Consider the following 15,534-nt stretch of genomic DNA (forward strand, 5'->3'; position numbering starts at 1 on the left):
AATATCTTAGAGCATTTGTTGTGGGTGGTGTGCCACTGACATGAAATGTTTTGCCATGATAAAATCACGCAACATAGTCCTATAAAAGGGATCTTTGGAGATCCTCTTGTCCATATCTTTGCCCAGATCATGCATGTTAACCCAGTGTTGGGTATGGTATCATTCTGTGTCAAGCACAGAATCTTTGGGTAACCACTGAGGGGATGGGGACAGACAACTGAAAACAAAACCAAGTGACAGTGTGCTGTTTGCATGCAGGCTGTATGTGCAGGGGCAATTGCCCTCCTGCTCTCTAAGTCTGTGCAGAATACCCCATAGCTGCTCTCCATAAGCTACTTCCACTCAGTGATGAGGATTGAGGTATCTGAGAATTAAGTGATATTTTACAGAGATGCACAATTTTTGTAGGATGATACATGGAAGTGGTTGTTACACTACTAAAATGGGGAATTAACTTTTAATGAGAGCATTTTCTTTCTGGATAACTCAACATAGGAATTGGTTTCTATTAATCATATGTCCCTGCTCTCAGCTGTGGTAGGGATAATTTGTACCACTCCTTTCAGTGTGCTGGCAGGAATGTTCTCCCATGGCAGAACCTATAATCAGCTTACCTATAAAATTACGGGATCTCTGGAGAAATACTTTCAGTTGTAAAATGGCAATGTTTGTGGGTTTGATCCTCCACTGGGAAAAAGTGGGAGGGGGAACAGATCAAGATGCCTCATTTGCTCAGTCCCAGCACAGCCCATACTCATATTCCCACCCTGTGGGGATCTGGTTACTGGCTCTTGGCCACTTTGCCTCCCCCAGCTGCCCCCCCGGGATACGCTGCCGCTATCCACCCCCAGGGCTGCTGGCATGGGAGGCTGCTTGGCTGACCAGGGCTCCATCTCCAGCTTGTGCCTCTGGGCTGCCAGGGCCATCATCAGTTGTTTTCAGCTGACCTTGTGTTCATTCTTCTCATGTGAGGGCAAAGTTGATGGAAATCTCTAGATTTGTAACTCAGCTGGTCTGTACTAGCTGCAGCACTGCCTCATGCCACAGATATGTGTGTTTGTACCACCTTTTATCATCTTTCTCCTTCGGCTGGTATTTCACTATGATGTATGGTTACTTGGGAGGAGATGTCAGAGAGGAATGTCAGACAGCATCCTAAATCACCAGTGTTGCACGCTCCTCTGCATGTTTTTCAAGTTATTTTACAGTGGCTTTGCTAAAGGCATACCTCACCAGGGACTACTGTTAGTAATTTATTTCAAAAGGAAGAAATAGTTTTGAATGTCTTGAACTCACATGCTGCTTTGCCCCTCTTTTACTAAGTGCCAGGTTTTGTTCTTCCAAATTATGAACTGTGCTAGCAGTTGAATTATCAACTGATCCTATATCAATAAACAAAACTGTTGAGGTCTTCTGCAGAGTTTTAACACTGCTGCTCTCCTTACCACGTCTGAGCCAACATAACAGATGTGTACAGAACAGAGGAGTGGAGGCTGGAAATTTTAATGAATTGACATTCTCCCCCACCTGTCTTCTAGCCAATTCTGTGATATAAATTACACCTCTCTAATTTTGTTTAAAATTCTTTTTCTTAATTCTTATTTGTGCAGCTCTGCTAATGGAATCTAATTGTCATGCCTTTTCCCACAGCCTAGTTGGCTTGCATAAACTTTAGAAATAAAGAATGTGACCTTGTGAGTGACTTTGATTCTCTAAACCCAGAATAGAAACATACTAGAGCACCACTGTGTGTTGCTATACATGTATATCTATTTATTTTAGCTTGAAAAAGAGGAGCAAGTTCCTGAGAAGAGCTCACCTTCAGATAATGAACAAGGAAAAGAATACGGAGAGGTTCTGGAAAACGCAAGAAAAGAGAAGGTTGGTGACACATTTTTAGTGCAGCTGTATGACCAAATGAGTAAAACCCCAGGTTTGGTAGCACATTCTCCCAAATGAAATATTAACCCTCCATGAAGAGCCGTGCAAAGGGGTTGTAGAAGGAGGTTGTCTAAATTAACTTGCCTTATCTTGACCTCTGCTTTAAGGGACAGCTTTTCCTGAAGTCTCCAGAACTCTTTTTTTAGTTACTCTTTGCCCATGTACATTGCTTCACATGCGCAGCCCTTGGCACTGGCAGCTGTAAGGAACGTATGCCCAAGTGAACCGTGCAACTTCGCAAACCATGCCCAAAAATAGGAGATGCAGTCAGTTAGTGGAGAAAGAGGGGACTAATGATGAATACTCTTCAGAGCATTGGCCCTATGAACTATAGATAGTAGCCACTTCTGATTGTTTCTGGTTTTAATTAAATAATGCCTTTACAGAACCCCCACTGCTGCATCACGGTCGGGGAGAGCAATGTCCTTGGAATTCCTCCAGCTTCATATCTGTAGGGTCATGGGTTGATGGTCAGATATGGAAGCTATTGATATCTGTTGCTGTAGAAAACTGATCTCCTGGCAAGAACAGTGTCAACTCCCAGAGTTTTCATGCTGTTTTAGGATTCTAGGAGGGGAAGTGTGGGAATGGCCAAACAGGAGGAGAATATGGATTATTAATAGATTATGTGTACACAAGGAGTCTGGGAATTGAAATCTAAGCTGCAAGTGTGTCTTAGCAGTAACATACACCTTTTAATTCTAAGACTTCTTAAGTCTAGTATTAGTGTCTGAGTCCTACAAGTCCATAACTGCATGAGTGAGGTATTTCAGAATATGTACCTTGCAGAATAATTGTAAACCTGATCTTAATGAAGGTTTAGGCCAGTCTCTACCAGCACAGTCCCTGGCAGAGGGCTCTTGCTGGTGGAAGGAAATGACTGCAGAAGGAAGCCACATTTTCTCAGTCACCATAGGAATTTAAAGGACCTAGTCCAGCCAAGCGAAAACCCCAGCGGCTTGACTGGGGTTTGATATGTTTTCATTGCACTGATATGGAGGTAGAGGAAGGGGAGATGTTCATTTCCTTGAGTATCACACAATGGCATCAGTTGCATAGTAAAGTATAACAGGTTGTGCCTTGCTCTACTGCTTACAGAAAAGTAACAAGCAGAAGACCGGAGAGAATGCAATCCCCCAGGCAGTTACAGGATCTCCACAAAGTGAAGTTTATGTGATAATTCAGTAGAGATTGCTTGTCTTTGTGCATAAGGTTCAAAATCACGCCACCAAGGCATATCGTTCTCTGAAATAAGACGACAAGGGGGGTTAGGCATGGCCAGACCAAGGTTCTTCCTGGTTTCAAAACCCACTTTTTAACAGGGATGATCTATAATCACCAATTTCTCAAATGTTTTGCATCTTTGTGACAGGACCGAGACTGGGAGAGTGGAAGTGAAATAGAAGGTGAGACCTGGTATCCTGCAAACATGGAGGAATTAGTGACAGTAGATGAAGTGGGAGAAGATGATTTAATTATGGAGCCTGATATAACTGAGCTTGAAGAAATAGTACCAGTTGATCAAAAAAATAAAGCTTCTTCAGAAATGTGCCCCTGTATGTCAACTGTGTTAGAACTGAAAAACAATCACAGCCACTTAAACAGGAGTGAAGACAAATTTGCCCATAAAGTTTTAGAAACAAATTTCAGAACAGGAACAGGCAGTGCAGCTTCTAGCGGCTGTCAGGATGATGAGGAGGATGATGGTAATGATGATGCTGTAACTGAAGCATCAAGCCTAAATCTGGACCCTGAAGAGAAGCCAGAGGAATTGAAGGAAGACCAATCTGCTAAGGAGTCTGATCCCCAGCAGAAGGAAGGAAAAATTGATAAGAGCTCTGACACTCATTTAGAGCCTGAAGATCACCATATACCTTCTGTTCATCTGAAAGAAGAGACTCTCCAGCTCCCTGATACATTTATAGATGATTACAAACAGATGGGATCACAAGGAGCTGAGAGCAGAGAAGTTACGGAAACACTCGTTAAAAACACCAGTGAAGAAACAAGACATGGAAGCCAAGAGTGTCCAGAGGCCAAGGGTAACTACTGCTTTTTTTTCTCTTCAGCCCGCAGAGAGCCTTGCATGTTTGCTCTGACATTAGACTGAAATTTATTGCTAACGAGAATAAGTGTTGCTAATAGTATCGAGACTTGTCCTTGGAGCTGCTCAGTAAAAGAACCCCGGTGCCTTTGGCCAAGCTAAACCATTAGAGCCTCTTAGCTGAATAGTGTAAAGGAAATATGATAAGCAGCTTGCAAGCTTTCTAAAAGGCATAAGCTGCTATAATTGTCATGTCAAGGTTCACATGAGTTTAGCTGAAGTCTTTCAGTGCCTTGCTAAATTTATTTTGAATTGTCAATGAAATGAGTGACAGTTCTCTGAAGGTCACCAGAAAAGTATCTGTAATGTCTGGCTGGCTCCTGGAGAAGGTGGGTATTCTTACACACTGTACTGAAGCATTAGTAACATGGAAATCATCTGTAGATTGTTACTTCTCAGGTCCCTTTCACGCAAATAAATGCCTTTTGTCAGGACTTGCCTTATCATCTGTTAGCTACTGCATTCTGCCTTTAATATAACTGATAGGATGCGCTGGGAGATTGTGTCAATAAATATAATCATAACTACATATTAATGTTTTAGCTGTCAGAAAAAGAGGGATCTTGAGTGTCTGAAAGTGAGTTCAGTTCCTCACTTTCAAATGATACTTGAGTTAATGGGCTGTGTATAATGACATGAAGTAGAAAACAACAAACTGTGTTGGCCAGGAATGCTCTTTTTTTATTGTTACCAGAACCCATATGGTGAACAAGGGGTTGTGAAAAGAAGGTGATGTAAGATTTTTGAGGGTGCAGTACTGGAAACATTTAATGTCAGTCTCTGATTTTGAACTAATTTCTTCCTTCAGGATAAATTTCAAACTCACTTGGTTTTCCATACTTACCTGTTTTGCCTGAAGACACCTTGCCTGACTTTGCATATTTGGAGATTACATTGCCATGCAAACTCCCTGGGACTGGGCATGGCAAAGTTGGCTACCCTGGGCTGCCCAGGCAGACAGCTGATGAAAGAGTTGGGTATCTCAGGAGCATAGTTACTTTAGTGTTTTCAGCATCTCAGCTTCCAGCTTGTCAGCAGGGAGCCTGGAAGCTCCAGGGCATCTCATGCCTCCCAGGTTTCTGACATGGACTTGATATCTGGGATCTGCAGTCCAAGAGTCTGGGCCCTCTGCAAATGCAGCTGCCAGCTCAGAAGCACAGAAATCAACTTAAGTGTGACTTAGGTTTCCACAAAGGCCCTGGATGTCTTAAGAGCTTACTGGAGGTTTTCCAGTTCTCTGCTGCAGATTTGGAAACCTGGGATGGGTTTAAAATTAACTTGAAAGCCAACAAGTCAGGATTTTATATTATTTTCTTTTTAAATCATGTAATAAACATATTTAAAACAGTGAAAGAAATTCCTTCTCATAGCCAGAAACTGCAGATCTTTGAACTACAGACCTGAAAGGAAGGGAGGGTTTGGTTTGGGAAAGATGTTTGTTTTATGAGAAAATATATGCCTTATCTGGGTAAAATTTGCAATGCAATAGCAATTTTGTCAGGGTAAGGGAATTAATTCTTTGATCTAAGAACTGAAGAATAGGTTTCAAATAAGTTTATCTGTAATTCTGTTGCTCTGTGATAACAAATTTCTTCTTTTTAAAATAAAAGTAAATCATATGTTGAGAATCACAGGAGTAGAGAGCATCCTGGATTTTCACTGGCTATATCTGCCTTAGCAAATCAATCCAGTGTTTTTACACACCTTGAATATTCTGCTGCATCCATTGATGTTGGTCAGCAGGGACCAACCATTCCAATCCTTCTAGCCAAGGACCAAAATCTTTTAGTGGCTAGGAGCCATAGAGCAGAAACTGTCCCTTGGAGGGCCGTGGGATGGGAGAAGAGTGGATCCAGGGAGAAGATGACAGTGATGCTGCAGGGATCCTACAAGAGGCAGGTCTGGGGATTTGCTGTCACCAGGGCCTGCTGGCCCCACCATCTCAGCAGCCACTTTGTCAGCCCAGCTCCATCACTGGTCAGGCTGTGGTTAGAGAGCTGCAGTCAGACCGTGCTTGTGCCAGAGACACCTGTTCTACTTAGAGATTAAAATGTGAAAAAATAAAAAAAACCTAAACATAACAAGAAATTAGAAATAGAAAAATGGTGTACTCAGAGAAATAGGGGTGACTGCACAGTGTAGTACAGTTGGCCTCTGATTTGAATGGAAAAGCATTTTTATCCAAAATTGACTTCATTTTTTTTTCTCTCTCCAAATTTTACTTCAGTTACAGATCCACCCAGAAAGTGCTCCCAAGAAGCTTACAAAAGTCTCTTTAATAAACTCATTTCATTCAATACATTTATTCATTTGTTAAGCAAATTCTAGGTACCTGGAAATGAGATCTCTGGAATACCCGGAGGTGGAGTCTAAACAAAGGCACTCTCCGCCAGACTGGGAACAAGAGGACGTCTTCACCGAGCTCAGCATTCCCCTGGGTACGTTGGGCCGCCCACTGCAATACCCAGGGCTTACAACAAGATGTCACTTTAAGGCTACTTGCTATATTTATTTTTCGGAACAGATGTGAGGAGAGTGAAGGAAGAGGGTATATGACAGAGGGGTAGCTGTTGAAAGAAATGGTCTTTTGGTTATAGATCATTGCTAATTTCATTCCAAATGAATGGCAACATGTAGCTGTTAATGCCGCTGGTGAGGTGAACTAAGTTCCTTTCAATGATGTATGAAATACATATGAAAAAATATTTAGTAATTTAAAAGTCTTTTTCATAAAATTATTGACTATACTTTCAGTATAAGCAAAAGTATTGGGTTTACTGTGTAAATACTGATAATGGGTAAAGCACCTGGAAGAAGTACATCCTAAATGCAATCTTTGTAATTTAGGCATAAATTCACTGCTAATAAGTACTATTGCATTTCTAGCCCTTGAGGTTACAAAGTGAAGTTTCCAGGCAATATTATATGTGAGAAAGTACATTTTAAAATATGGATATCTAAGAGAGAAAAGAAAGGTGTATTTGCAATGCACAGGATTTTAAACTGCAGCTCAGTATTGCAAAATTAGGGAAATCACAGAAGTGAATCCAGGATTCAGTCTTCCTGTCCCTGTCATTTAATTAAACAGTGCCTTTTTTCTTTGAAAACGAGTTTATTGTGGGAGGGGTGGGGTTTCAACTGACGCTTTAATGTAATTCAGAATTTCTCAATAGGTGTGGAATTTGTGGTGCCTAGAACTGGGTTTTACTGCAAGCTCTGTGGACTCTTCTACACAAATGAAGAGACAGCAAAGACAAGTCACTGCAGGAGTACTGTTCACTACAAAAATCTTCAGGTAAAAACAGACTTGAAGCTACCTAACAACGAGCTCATGGGGTGGACTGTGTGTAAGGTAGAGGTTGCATTTACTCTGTGGACAGAATTCAGATGAAGTGAAATTCAGCTAAGCAAACCTTTCAGTAGTTCCAAATGTTAGCACACTAATTTCTCTCTCCCAGATCCTTGAAATGAACTTCTGGATCGTAAGTAAAACGGGGTCAGGTGATTAATTTGGTCTTCTAATCTATGTTTGACCCTTGTCACTAGCATAGCATACAACTCAGATCTTTAATTCTCTGTTCTTGAGGGTCCCAGATGTTTCTGTCACCAGGAGTGAACCCTGCAGCAGCCTTTATTATGTCCTAATTTCAGGAGCACTAAACATGCCTCTCGTTCAGTAGTGTTGCCAGACTTATTTTTGCCCTGGTGTGAATTTGTGCAGCGTGTTTCAGCACGCAGAGAGTGCTCTGTGACGCACGGGCATTTCCTGTGACCCGCCGAAATAACCCCCCTGCGCTGCAGAGCAGCCACAGGGAGCACCACTGCGGAATGATTTCTGTGAGGACGTGCACAAGCATGTCAGCACTTGTTTCCATAAGAACATAACATCAGCATGTCAGCAGTTGACACCAGCACACAGAGACCACGTGTGCCTGCAGTTCAGTGAAAAGACCCTGCCTTTATCGCTGTCTGATGCACTGTGTATAGGAGCAGTCATGAGCATTCACTGCCCCATGCTGAGGACTCCTCAGAGGAGGTGGCTCTGCCTCTCAGCTCCAGTCCCTGCGGGTGAGCAGGGGGTGTACAGTGCAGAAGACATTTGTGTTGGCCTTCTCACTTGTGTTGGTATTCTCATACTCTTAGCAAAAGTCACGAAAGAGCAAAGCACAGCTGCTCCTTCTTTTTCTGTTCCTTCCCCTCTGCCCATAGTAAATGCTGTAACTCTGCTTCTCTTCAAGTAATAACTCTCTTTCCTTAGCTGCGAGTGGGCATTGAGCTTTCCAGTGATGCTCAGAGTCAAATAATTTCTCTGGGAAAATTTTCTTCATGACTTTCCCGAAATTCTATAGCTGTAATCATACAAAGGCCTCCAGCTTACAAAGACTGGGCCTGTAGAGCTCTGATGCTTGCTCGTAATGGATCCTCCAACTGCAAGCTTGAAAAGCAGGTGCCCGGTTTGCATGCCTTTTTTGTGCTTCATACAAAAAAATCCAGAGGGATTCACCAGAGGTGGCACCACTCAGTGCAGGCTGTGTATCCCATGCAAGTTTGTCCTGAAGAAACTCATACTAAAGCAAAGAGAGCAACTCCAGCTCCTGCCCTGGGAAACCGGTTCCATGGGAAGAAGAGGGATTTTTTTTTTTTTTTAATTTCCTAAGTTATTTTGTTAAAGTCATAAGAAAAAACAGCCCAACTAAAACTGATCTAGTGCGAAAATAACTTCTTTTTCTCCCTGTTATGACATTTCCCATGAGGACTGTGGTTGATAACTAACACTGAGTGGAGATAAAAGAACAAAGACTATAAAAGCTGTTAAAATTAAATCTGTCAAATGTGGTAATGAAAACAGACTGTTCTGTTGAGGTCTACCTCTTATCTTACTAAATACAGGAAGTAAATACCTCAGCCAACTTTTGCCTGCTCGAGTGGAAACTTAGCAAATTTTAAATAATTGTTCTCTGTTACTAGAACCCTTTTAGTTGCAATAATGCTCACTTATGCACTCTGCAAGAAATGTCAGTCTTCTCCTGTGATGATGCAAGTTGTGTATCCACCAATATAGGAACTAAGGACTCTGTATGTGAAGCTATGGGAGTGCTGCTGCAGCCTGTGTTTCTGTTCTCTTGCCTTCATCCAAATACCAAATGCTGTCACAGCTTTGAGTCTTTTACAGCTGATTTGCTACCTGTTGTCTTTCACGTGATCTCCTTGAGACACATGCAAAATGGATGTTCAGTGTTTGCATTTGAATGCAAAACTAAACAGTTTGTTCGCCAGTTTTCTTCTAAAAGCCTTTTTTATATGATGGCGATTTTGTCTTGAAGTAAAATAGTGGACTTCATCTGAGTAGAATGCCCCTTGAAGAGCAGCAATTGCTGACAAAAAGTCAAATGTTTCTTTGTCAGCTTTGCAGACTTTTTGCAATTTTCAATTCTACTCAGCTTAATAAATTATTTTCCCAGTTAGTGTTTATATTCATAGATTCACTGTGTTTTCCATGTACAAAAAAATCTATCATTTGGCCAACGCTACCACAAAAAGCTGTCAGAATCATCTGGTGGAAGCTACCTTGGCAACTCAGTGCAGCATTTTATCCTGTTTTCTGCTGGCTTTATGTGGCATTCATCAAAACTTGTATTTCAATGAAAAAAATGCACAATTTTTGCTTGACTGCCATTTTGCTACAAATTAATCTGAATCTGTGAACTTCAAAACTGGTGTTTGTGGTACTCATGATAGCTAAAGGTGGTGTATAAAACTCAGTCTTACTTTGGTTGGTAATCATTAAAAACCAAAAATGCATGGGTTATCTAATCCAATGACAAGCGTTAGTGATTTATTACAGTTCATGGTGTACAGAACATGTCTTCCAGCTTTTATGGACCCTATATCTCTGCATAATATTGTAACATTTACTCTGGCTTTCTGCCACATGGAATTTTGCACCCAGAGATCAAGAATGAGGGTTGTGTAATTTCCACAGCCAAACCTCCATATTCAGAACAACAAGGGCGCAGTCGTCACTTTGTCACGGATATGTCCATTCATTAACAGCGCTGAGACCCTTTCAGATGTACCTCTTACATTCAAAACTTGTATTTACGTGACGGAACCTGGCAGTCCTAACACCGCTCTTAGTGTTTTTACATCCATTTTTCATTTCACCTCCTCCCCATGAATGCCAAAGAGCAAACTGTACTCTGGGGGAATCCTGCAAGTAGACAAAATTTTGCAGTGATGTGGGATGGTCTTTTCAGAACAAATCAGAATGAGTAATTATCTGGAAAAGGGAGTTTTATGATCCTAATAATGTGCAGGTCAGTTATTCTTGCATGCGATAAATGTGTAAGTCATTAATAAGAATATCTCTGCATGATTACGTGGGAATTTCCCATGTGTCTCTACACTAGCTGCTGCTGAAGAAGCTTCTTTCCATCCATTTCTATGTCTGCTGACCACGAATAAATACTTTGATCACCATTTTCAGACCCACACCTATTCATCATCCATTTTGTGTGCAGCTCTGCCAACTAAGAGCACTGCCAAAAGGCTGAAAGCATCACTGGCCATGTCTGGTTTTTTGAAATCTCACTGAGTACTTAAAGCAGTGAAAGGCTTTATCTTAGAGAAACACAATAAATGTAAATACTCCAGCCAAGGTGCTAAATTAAGTCAGTTATTACTGTGTGTGATTATTCCCTTAAAACAAAATGTTCTTGTACAAAAGGTGTATCTCTGTACTGGACACACAGAAAATGTACTGTATATGCTTTAATTTGTGGCTCTGAAATTGCATCTATTTTCTGATATATCAGTACTTTCCTAGCATAATTCAGTTGACTCAGTTAGTCCCTGCCCTATAGCACATGGGAGTAGAGAACAGGTGAGGTCTCCTAACACAGTTAGACTGATGGGGAGTAGAGACCCTCCTAGTTCTGTCACTATTTCCCCTTGTGGCACAGAGTAAACCACTGAATTTCTGAGGCTCTGAGTGTATTCAGGTAGTTTGCCTGACACAGCCGTATTTCCTGGCTTGAGCTTTCACCAAAATGGGGCTTCTCTGTGTTCTCCTCCCTTTTGACATGCTGGAAGAGTGAGAGCTCTGAAAAGGTATAAAGAATCCCGTGTTGAGTATTTTCAGTTTGGGTAACAATGCTTTGGTTTTTTTTATGTGATTGCAGAAGTACCTATCCCAGCTTGCAGAAGAGAGCCTGAAAGTGAAGGAAGAAGGCAGCCATCAGGACGACACTGGCATTGTTCCTCACTTTGCAAAGAAAAAACTATGATGCAGATGAACTGGAAGAGCTATAATGAGTGAATGCTGATATTTTTTTTTTTTTTTAATTTCTATGATATAACTGTCGATTTGCACTGTACAGAGGAGGGGAAATAAAGAGCATGTTTCCATGCATCTATGCCCAGAGTGCCATTAAAAACCAAAAATGCCTGAAACTGTTTCCCACGGTGAAGCAATGCTGGCATATCTGTAAGAAGTGGAGCAATTCTTTCTCACACTCTGCGTGCTGGGAGTGGTTTCCTAGATTAAATCAGAATTCTCAGGGATTCTTAAAGTTTTAATTCTGATGTAACACATCAGGTCAGGCGGAGTACTTAGAAGCACTCAGCATCCTCCAGTGGACGCTGGAAGGAAAGGAGATGTGACTATAAATAGGCTTTAATGTTGCTTAAAATATCTTCAGCCATTTCACTCATTGCCCCAGTGAGAAGTAGGATTTGCATAGGACATTTAAAGCCATTGTGTTAAAATTAGTCAGTAGATGGCATAATGTAAACCCCATCAGCATCCACCTCCATGTCTTAGAGCTTGGTGAAATGATAAAATGTTTGTGTTGTTAAGCACTGACTGTACAATGCCGGTATTGTGAACACTGAGGGAGCCACAGTCTGTCCCAGGGACCTTGTAGCCTGAACCCAGCATAGCAAGAGCAATTTGAATGCACGTGCTGACAGCCAGCCTGCTCTGGTTTCAGCATTTTCCATAGTGTGGTCAGGATGTTCTCCAGGTACCACTGTGTTTGAAACTCTTGTTTTTGATAATTCTAAAGGGTGCCAACTTTGAGTCTTACAGACTTGAAACTCTCACGAGAGGCTTTTTAAAGTGCCACATGTTTGGACCATGTCTCTTTCAGACATTTTACTCAAGATCCTTGCTTTTGGGGTCTTTTTGTTTTCTTTAAAGCTTGCTTTTCCTCAGCTTGGCAACACTGAATTTTCCTGATTTTCGTGGAAAGATGCCAGAATTTTAATTTTGTTTTTGTATTTTATTTCCCTGAATTTTTTAAGGTGAATACAACAACTGATGGCTCACGAGTGCTGCACTGAGAACACAGGATGCACCAGCAGCTCTGGCATTATTATGAGCTATTGTTTCTGCACAGTTGTTGCTTAGTATTTTGCAAAGTCCCTTTGAAATGCACTGTACAAGTTTCTGGTTCATTTCAATAGGGCTTTGTGTACTAAAGTGAATACTCATGCAAACCATTGCCAGAATTGATCCCAGAGTTTATAAAATGTCCCATGCAATCTGGGCAGATGGGGATTGCAAGCGCATTTCCATTTCTGCCTGACTCTAATATTCATCACAGTACGTTCTGTAAAAATTGCTGGTGCTGGATGTCCTGTTAAGATGTTGTTCAGAGGAAACAGATTCTATCCCTATCTAATCATTCTATCCCTAAGAATGACATGGATGTTGCAAAATATCGCCAAGTGGCTGGATTGCCAAAACTCTTTTCACCGAAGTATTTGTGCCCTTATGTCTTGTGCCATGCTCGTTCTCTGAGGTACCCTGTAGCCAGGCAGTGTGTCTCAGAGGTGCCTGGTGTTGTTGCCTGAAGCCCTGCTCCATTTCATGGCCTGTGCTTTCCACTCGTTTTTACCTGAGGTAGGTTCAGATTTCATATTTGGAATTCCTGCCTCTTGCAAATTGAGGGATTCTTTGCATCCCAGGTTCGGACAGGGCCAATCCAAAAGAAAGGGGAAATGAAAAACATTACAGCCTAAATCCTCCTTTGCCCAGGCTTGAAGTATGTGAAGACTTGGGTCCATCTGTCATTTAAAACAACCTACATTTTTTGTTGTTCTCCCCCATGGAAAAAAAAAACCAAAACCAAAACAACCCAAAATCAAACCAATATTGCAAACCAGGTATTTTTCCTTCAAGGGTTGGGTTTTTCTCTGACTGTTTGTTTTTCACATTACAGTGAAACCTGAGCACAGGGCTGTTAGGACAAGAGCTTGTATTGCAGGCTGAAAGATGACGAAAATGGCAGTAAAGATTGTGCAATTGTCTTCTAAAGTGCAGCTCTCATGTATCATCTGAATATGAGGTTCCCTTCATGCCCTTCAGCACAAACTGAGCACAGGGGAAGGAAATCACTAGAAATGCAAGCATCAAATCTTTGAAGCTCACCCTGCTATCAAACTGGGGCTCTCACCGGCCTAATGGGAGCTTGTTAGACCATGTGGTTAAGCTTAATTGGATGTGAGACATAGCTGACTGTATATCAAAGTCATATGCCTCCAGCAAACTTTATCCCCAGGTAACCTCAAATGAGAAAAGTATCACTGTTATTATTCTTTATTTGTATTGCAGTAGAAGCTACAGGTCCGCTGCCTTTATTACAGGCAAGGCACAAATCCACAACAAAGACTTTCCCAGGCCAAAGAGCTTTAAATCACACTTTCTGAAAACAGACAACAGGTGGATACAGGCAGGCAGGGAAAGCAGCAGGTAAGCATGGGATTTTGACTGGCAGAAGAAGAATAATTAAAATGAGTATTTACCGGGGGGCTTATTTTTGGATTTATGAGAGATGATTCAAACTACTTTTCCCCTTCTCTGGCTCTGAACTAGGTTCATTCCTATTATTCACAGCTTGCATTTAACCTCCTTTCTTTTCCTGGACAGTTGCATTAGAAGTGCAAAATCCCATCTTGCTATAGTGGGTCTTAGAAACCTTCCCTAACCTTAGGGTTAGTGTTAGGGTCACTTAAGTTCTGGTCTCCATCTGGGGCTCCAAAAGCTGGAGTCTTGACCAAGCTCACCAGGAACTGTCCAGTCTCCAGATATCCTGTTGGGGTCATGGGTACAGGCCCCTGCTTGTCACTGAGGAAGGAGGAGGCTCTAGATGGCATCTATGCCCTGTGCAGTTTCCTCTTCTGGAGGTAGATGACTCAGGTGAGTGATGCAGAAGCAGAGCCCAGCCCTACAGATGTGACCAGACCCAGACATTTGTAGAAATAGATTGGACACCCCTGTCCCTTTGAGTTCTGTCCTGACACAAGAGCAATCTTTAAAATCCTGGGAATGGCCAAATGGGCAATTCTTCTTTCTGAGAAGGTCCTTTTTCCCCCTAATTCTCAACATTTGAAAGCAGTTAAAAGCAATCCCAAATCTCAACGAGCTCCTAATGATCCCCATGATCAGTTTTCAGCCCGATGCACTTTGAGAACTCGGAGATAATCTCCTTCCCTCTCCAACAGGCCATCATGCAATGCTGACAGGCACTCAACTCCTCAACTTCTCTCTACTACCTATTTTGCTGAGGAAGAAGGCTGCTGTAGGCAGCCCCTTACCTTCCTCAGCTTGTGTAAAAATGTGTTGTTTCTTTTGGTTTATTATATTTAAAATCTTGACTTTTTTTAGTTGGCATAATTCATCATCACTATAATCCACGCTGTTTATTTATATATCTCTATATATCTATATATATAGCACAAAGCAGGCTCAGGTCTAGCCAAACAAATATTGATATTTAAAAAGGAGCTTCCTTAATATATACAAACCATTTCAACACATCTCAACCAAAGATTGCACTTTTTCAATAGGGACTGTGTTTTTCAACTTTGTGAAATCTGTATTGATCTCAAATAGTCTTTAACGTCAATCTGCAACTTACTTTCTTTGAAGTAAAAATTGAAAGAATTCAACATTTGCCCCATAAGATTAGACAAAGTTTCATATTGGCTTTAACACTAAATTAGTGTTAGGCTGGTTATATTCAGGGTTTTTTCTATTCTCTAAGGATTAAGGCTGTGATTTGTTGAATTATACTTGAACTGGACCAGATGTACTATTTATTGAGCTTATATAATCTTGTTAATTTAAGTTTTGGCTTGTAAACAGTTGGAATTTGTTAGTACTTGTTTAATTATGTAGGAACTGTCACCAGTATTAACTGATCTGTGTAACTGATTGCAAAGTGTTTCAATTTGTGTTTCTTAAAAAGAAAGATTTTAATAAAGAGAATAATAAAGCATATACTTTGGTGGGCAGTTGTACCAGTAACAACTTCTAGCTTCCCAAGGGATCCATTAAAAATCACAAATGAATTAAAGATAGTTTTGGGAGGTAAGAAGGAAACGGGGACAAAAGGTTTGCTTTTAAATATAATCTCTACCAGTTGTGGTTCTTAGCAGGCAGCTCCCACTGTACTGATTGAGAGTGGTTGCCATCATCTGGTGCT

At 41.2% G+C, this 15,534-nt stretch overlaps 1 protein-coding gene across 3 annotated transcripts in view; it reads left to right on the top strand.

Annotated features, from left to right (window-relative positions):
* The window catches only part of RBM20 (RNA binding motif protein 20), a 70,329-nt gene extending 55,002 nt beyond the window's left edge, over nucleotides 1-15,327 (top strand). For 2 of the 3 annotated variants that reach the window (XM_027885738.1, XM_027885739.1), the window contains exons 10-14: nucleotides 1,783-1,881; nucleotides 3,314-3,983; nucleotides 6,364-6,483; nucleotides 7,219-7,340; nucleotides 11,227-15,327. In XM_027885738.1, coding sequence (XP_027741539.1) covers nucleotides 1,783-1,881; nucleotides 3,314-3,983; nucleotides 6,364-6,483; nucleotides 7,219-7,340; nucleotides 11,227-11,331 — 1,116 coding nt within the window. In that variant the 3' untranslated portion in view covers nucleotides 11,332-15,327. The remainder of the gene's footprint in view (nucleotides 1-1,782; nucleotides 1,882-3,313; nucleotides 3,984-6,363; nucleotides 6,484-7,218; nucleotides 7,341-11,226) is intronic. The other variant, XM_027885740.1, reaches the window with a different exon arrangement.
* The last annotated feature ends 207 nt before the right edge of the window (nucleotides 15,328-15,534 follow it).

Source organism: Empidonax traillii, unplaced genomic scaffold (assembly GCF_003031625.1).
Source record: "Empidonax traillii isolate 1590-97213 ecotype Southwest subspecies unplaced genomic scaffold, ASM303162v1 scaffold171:size1303362, whole genome shotgun sequence".
Taxonomy (NCBI): domain Eukaryota; kingdom Metazoa; phylum Chordata; class Aves; order Passeriformes; family Tyrannidae; genus Empidonax; species Empidonax traillii.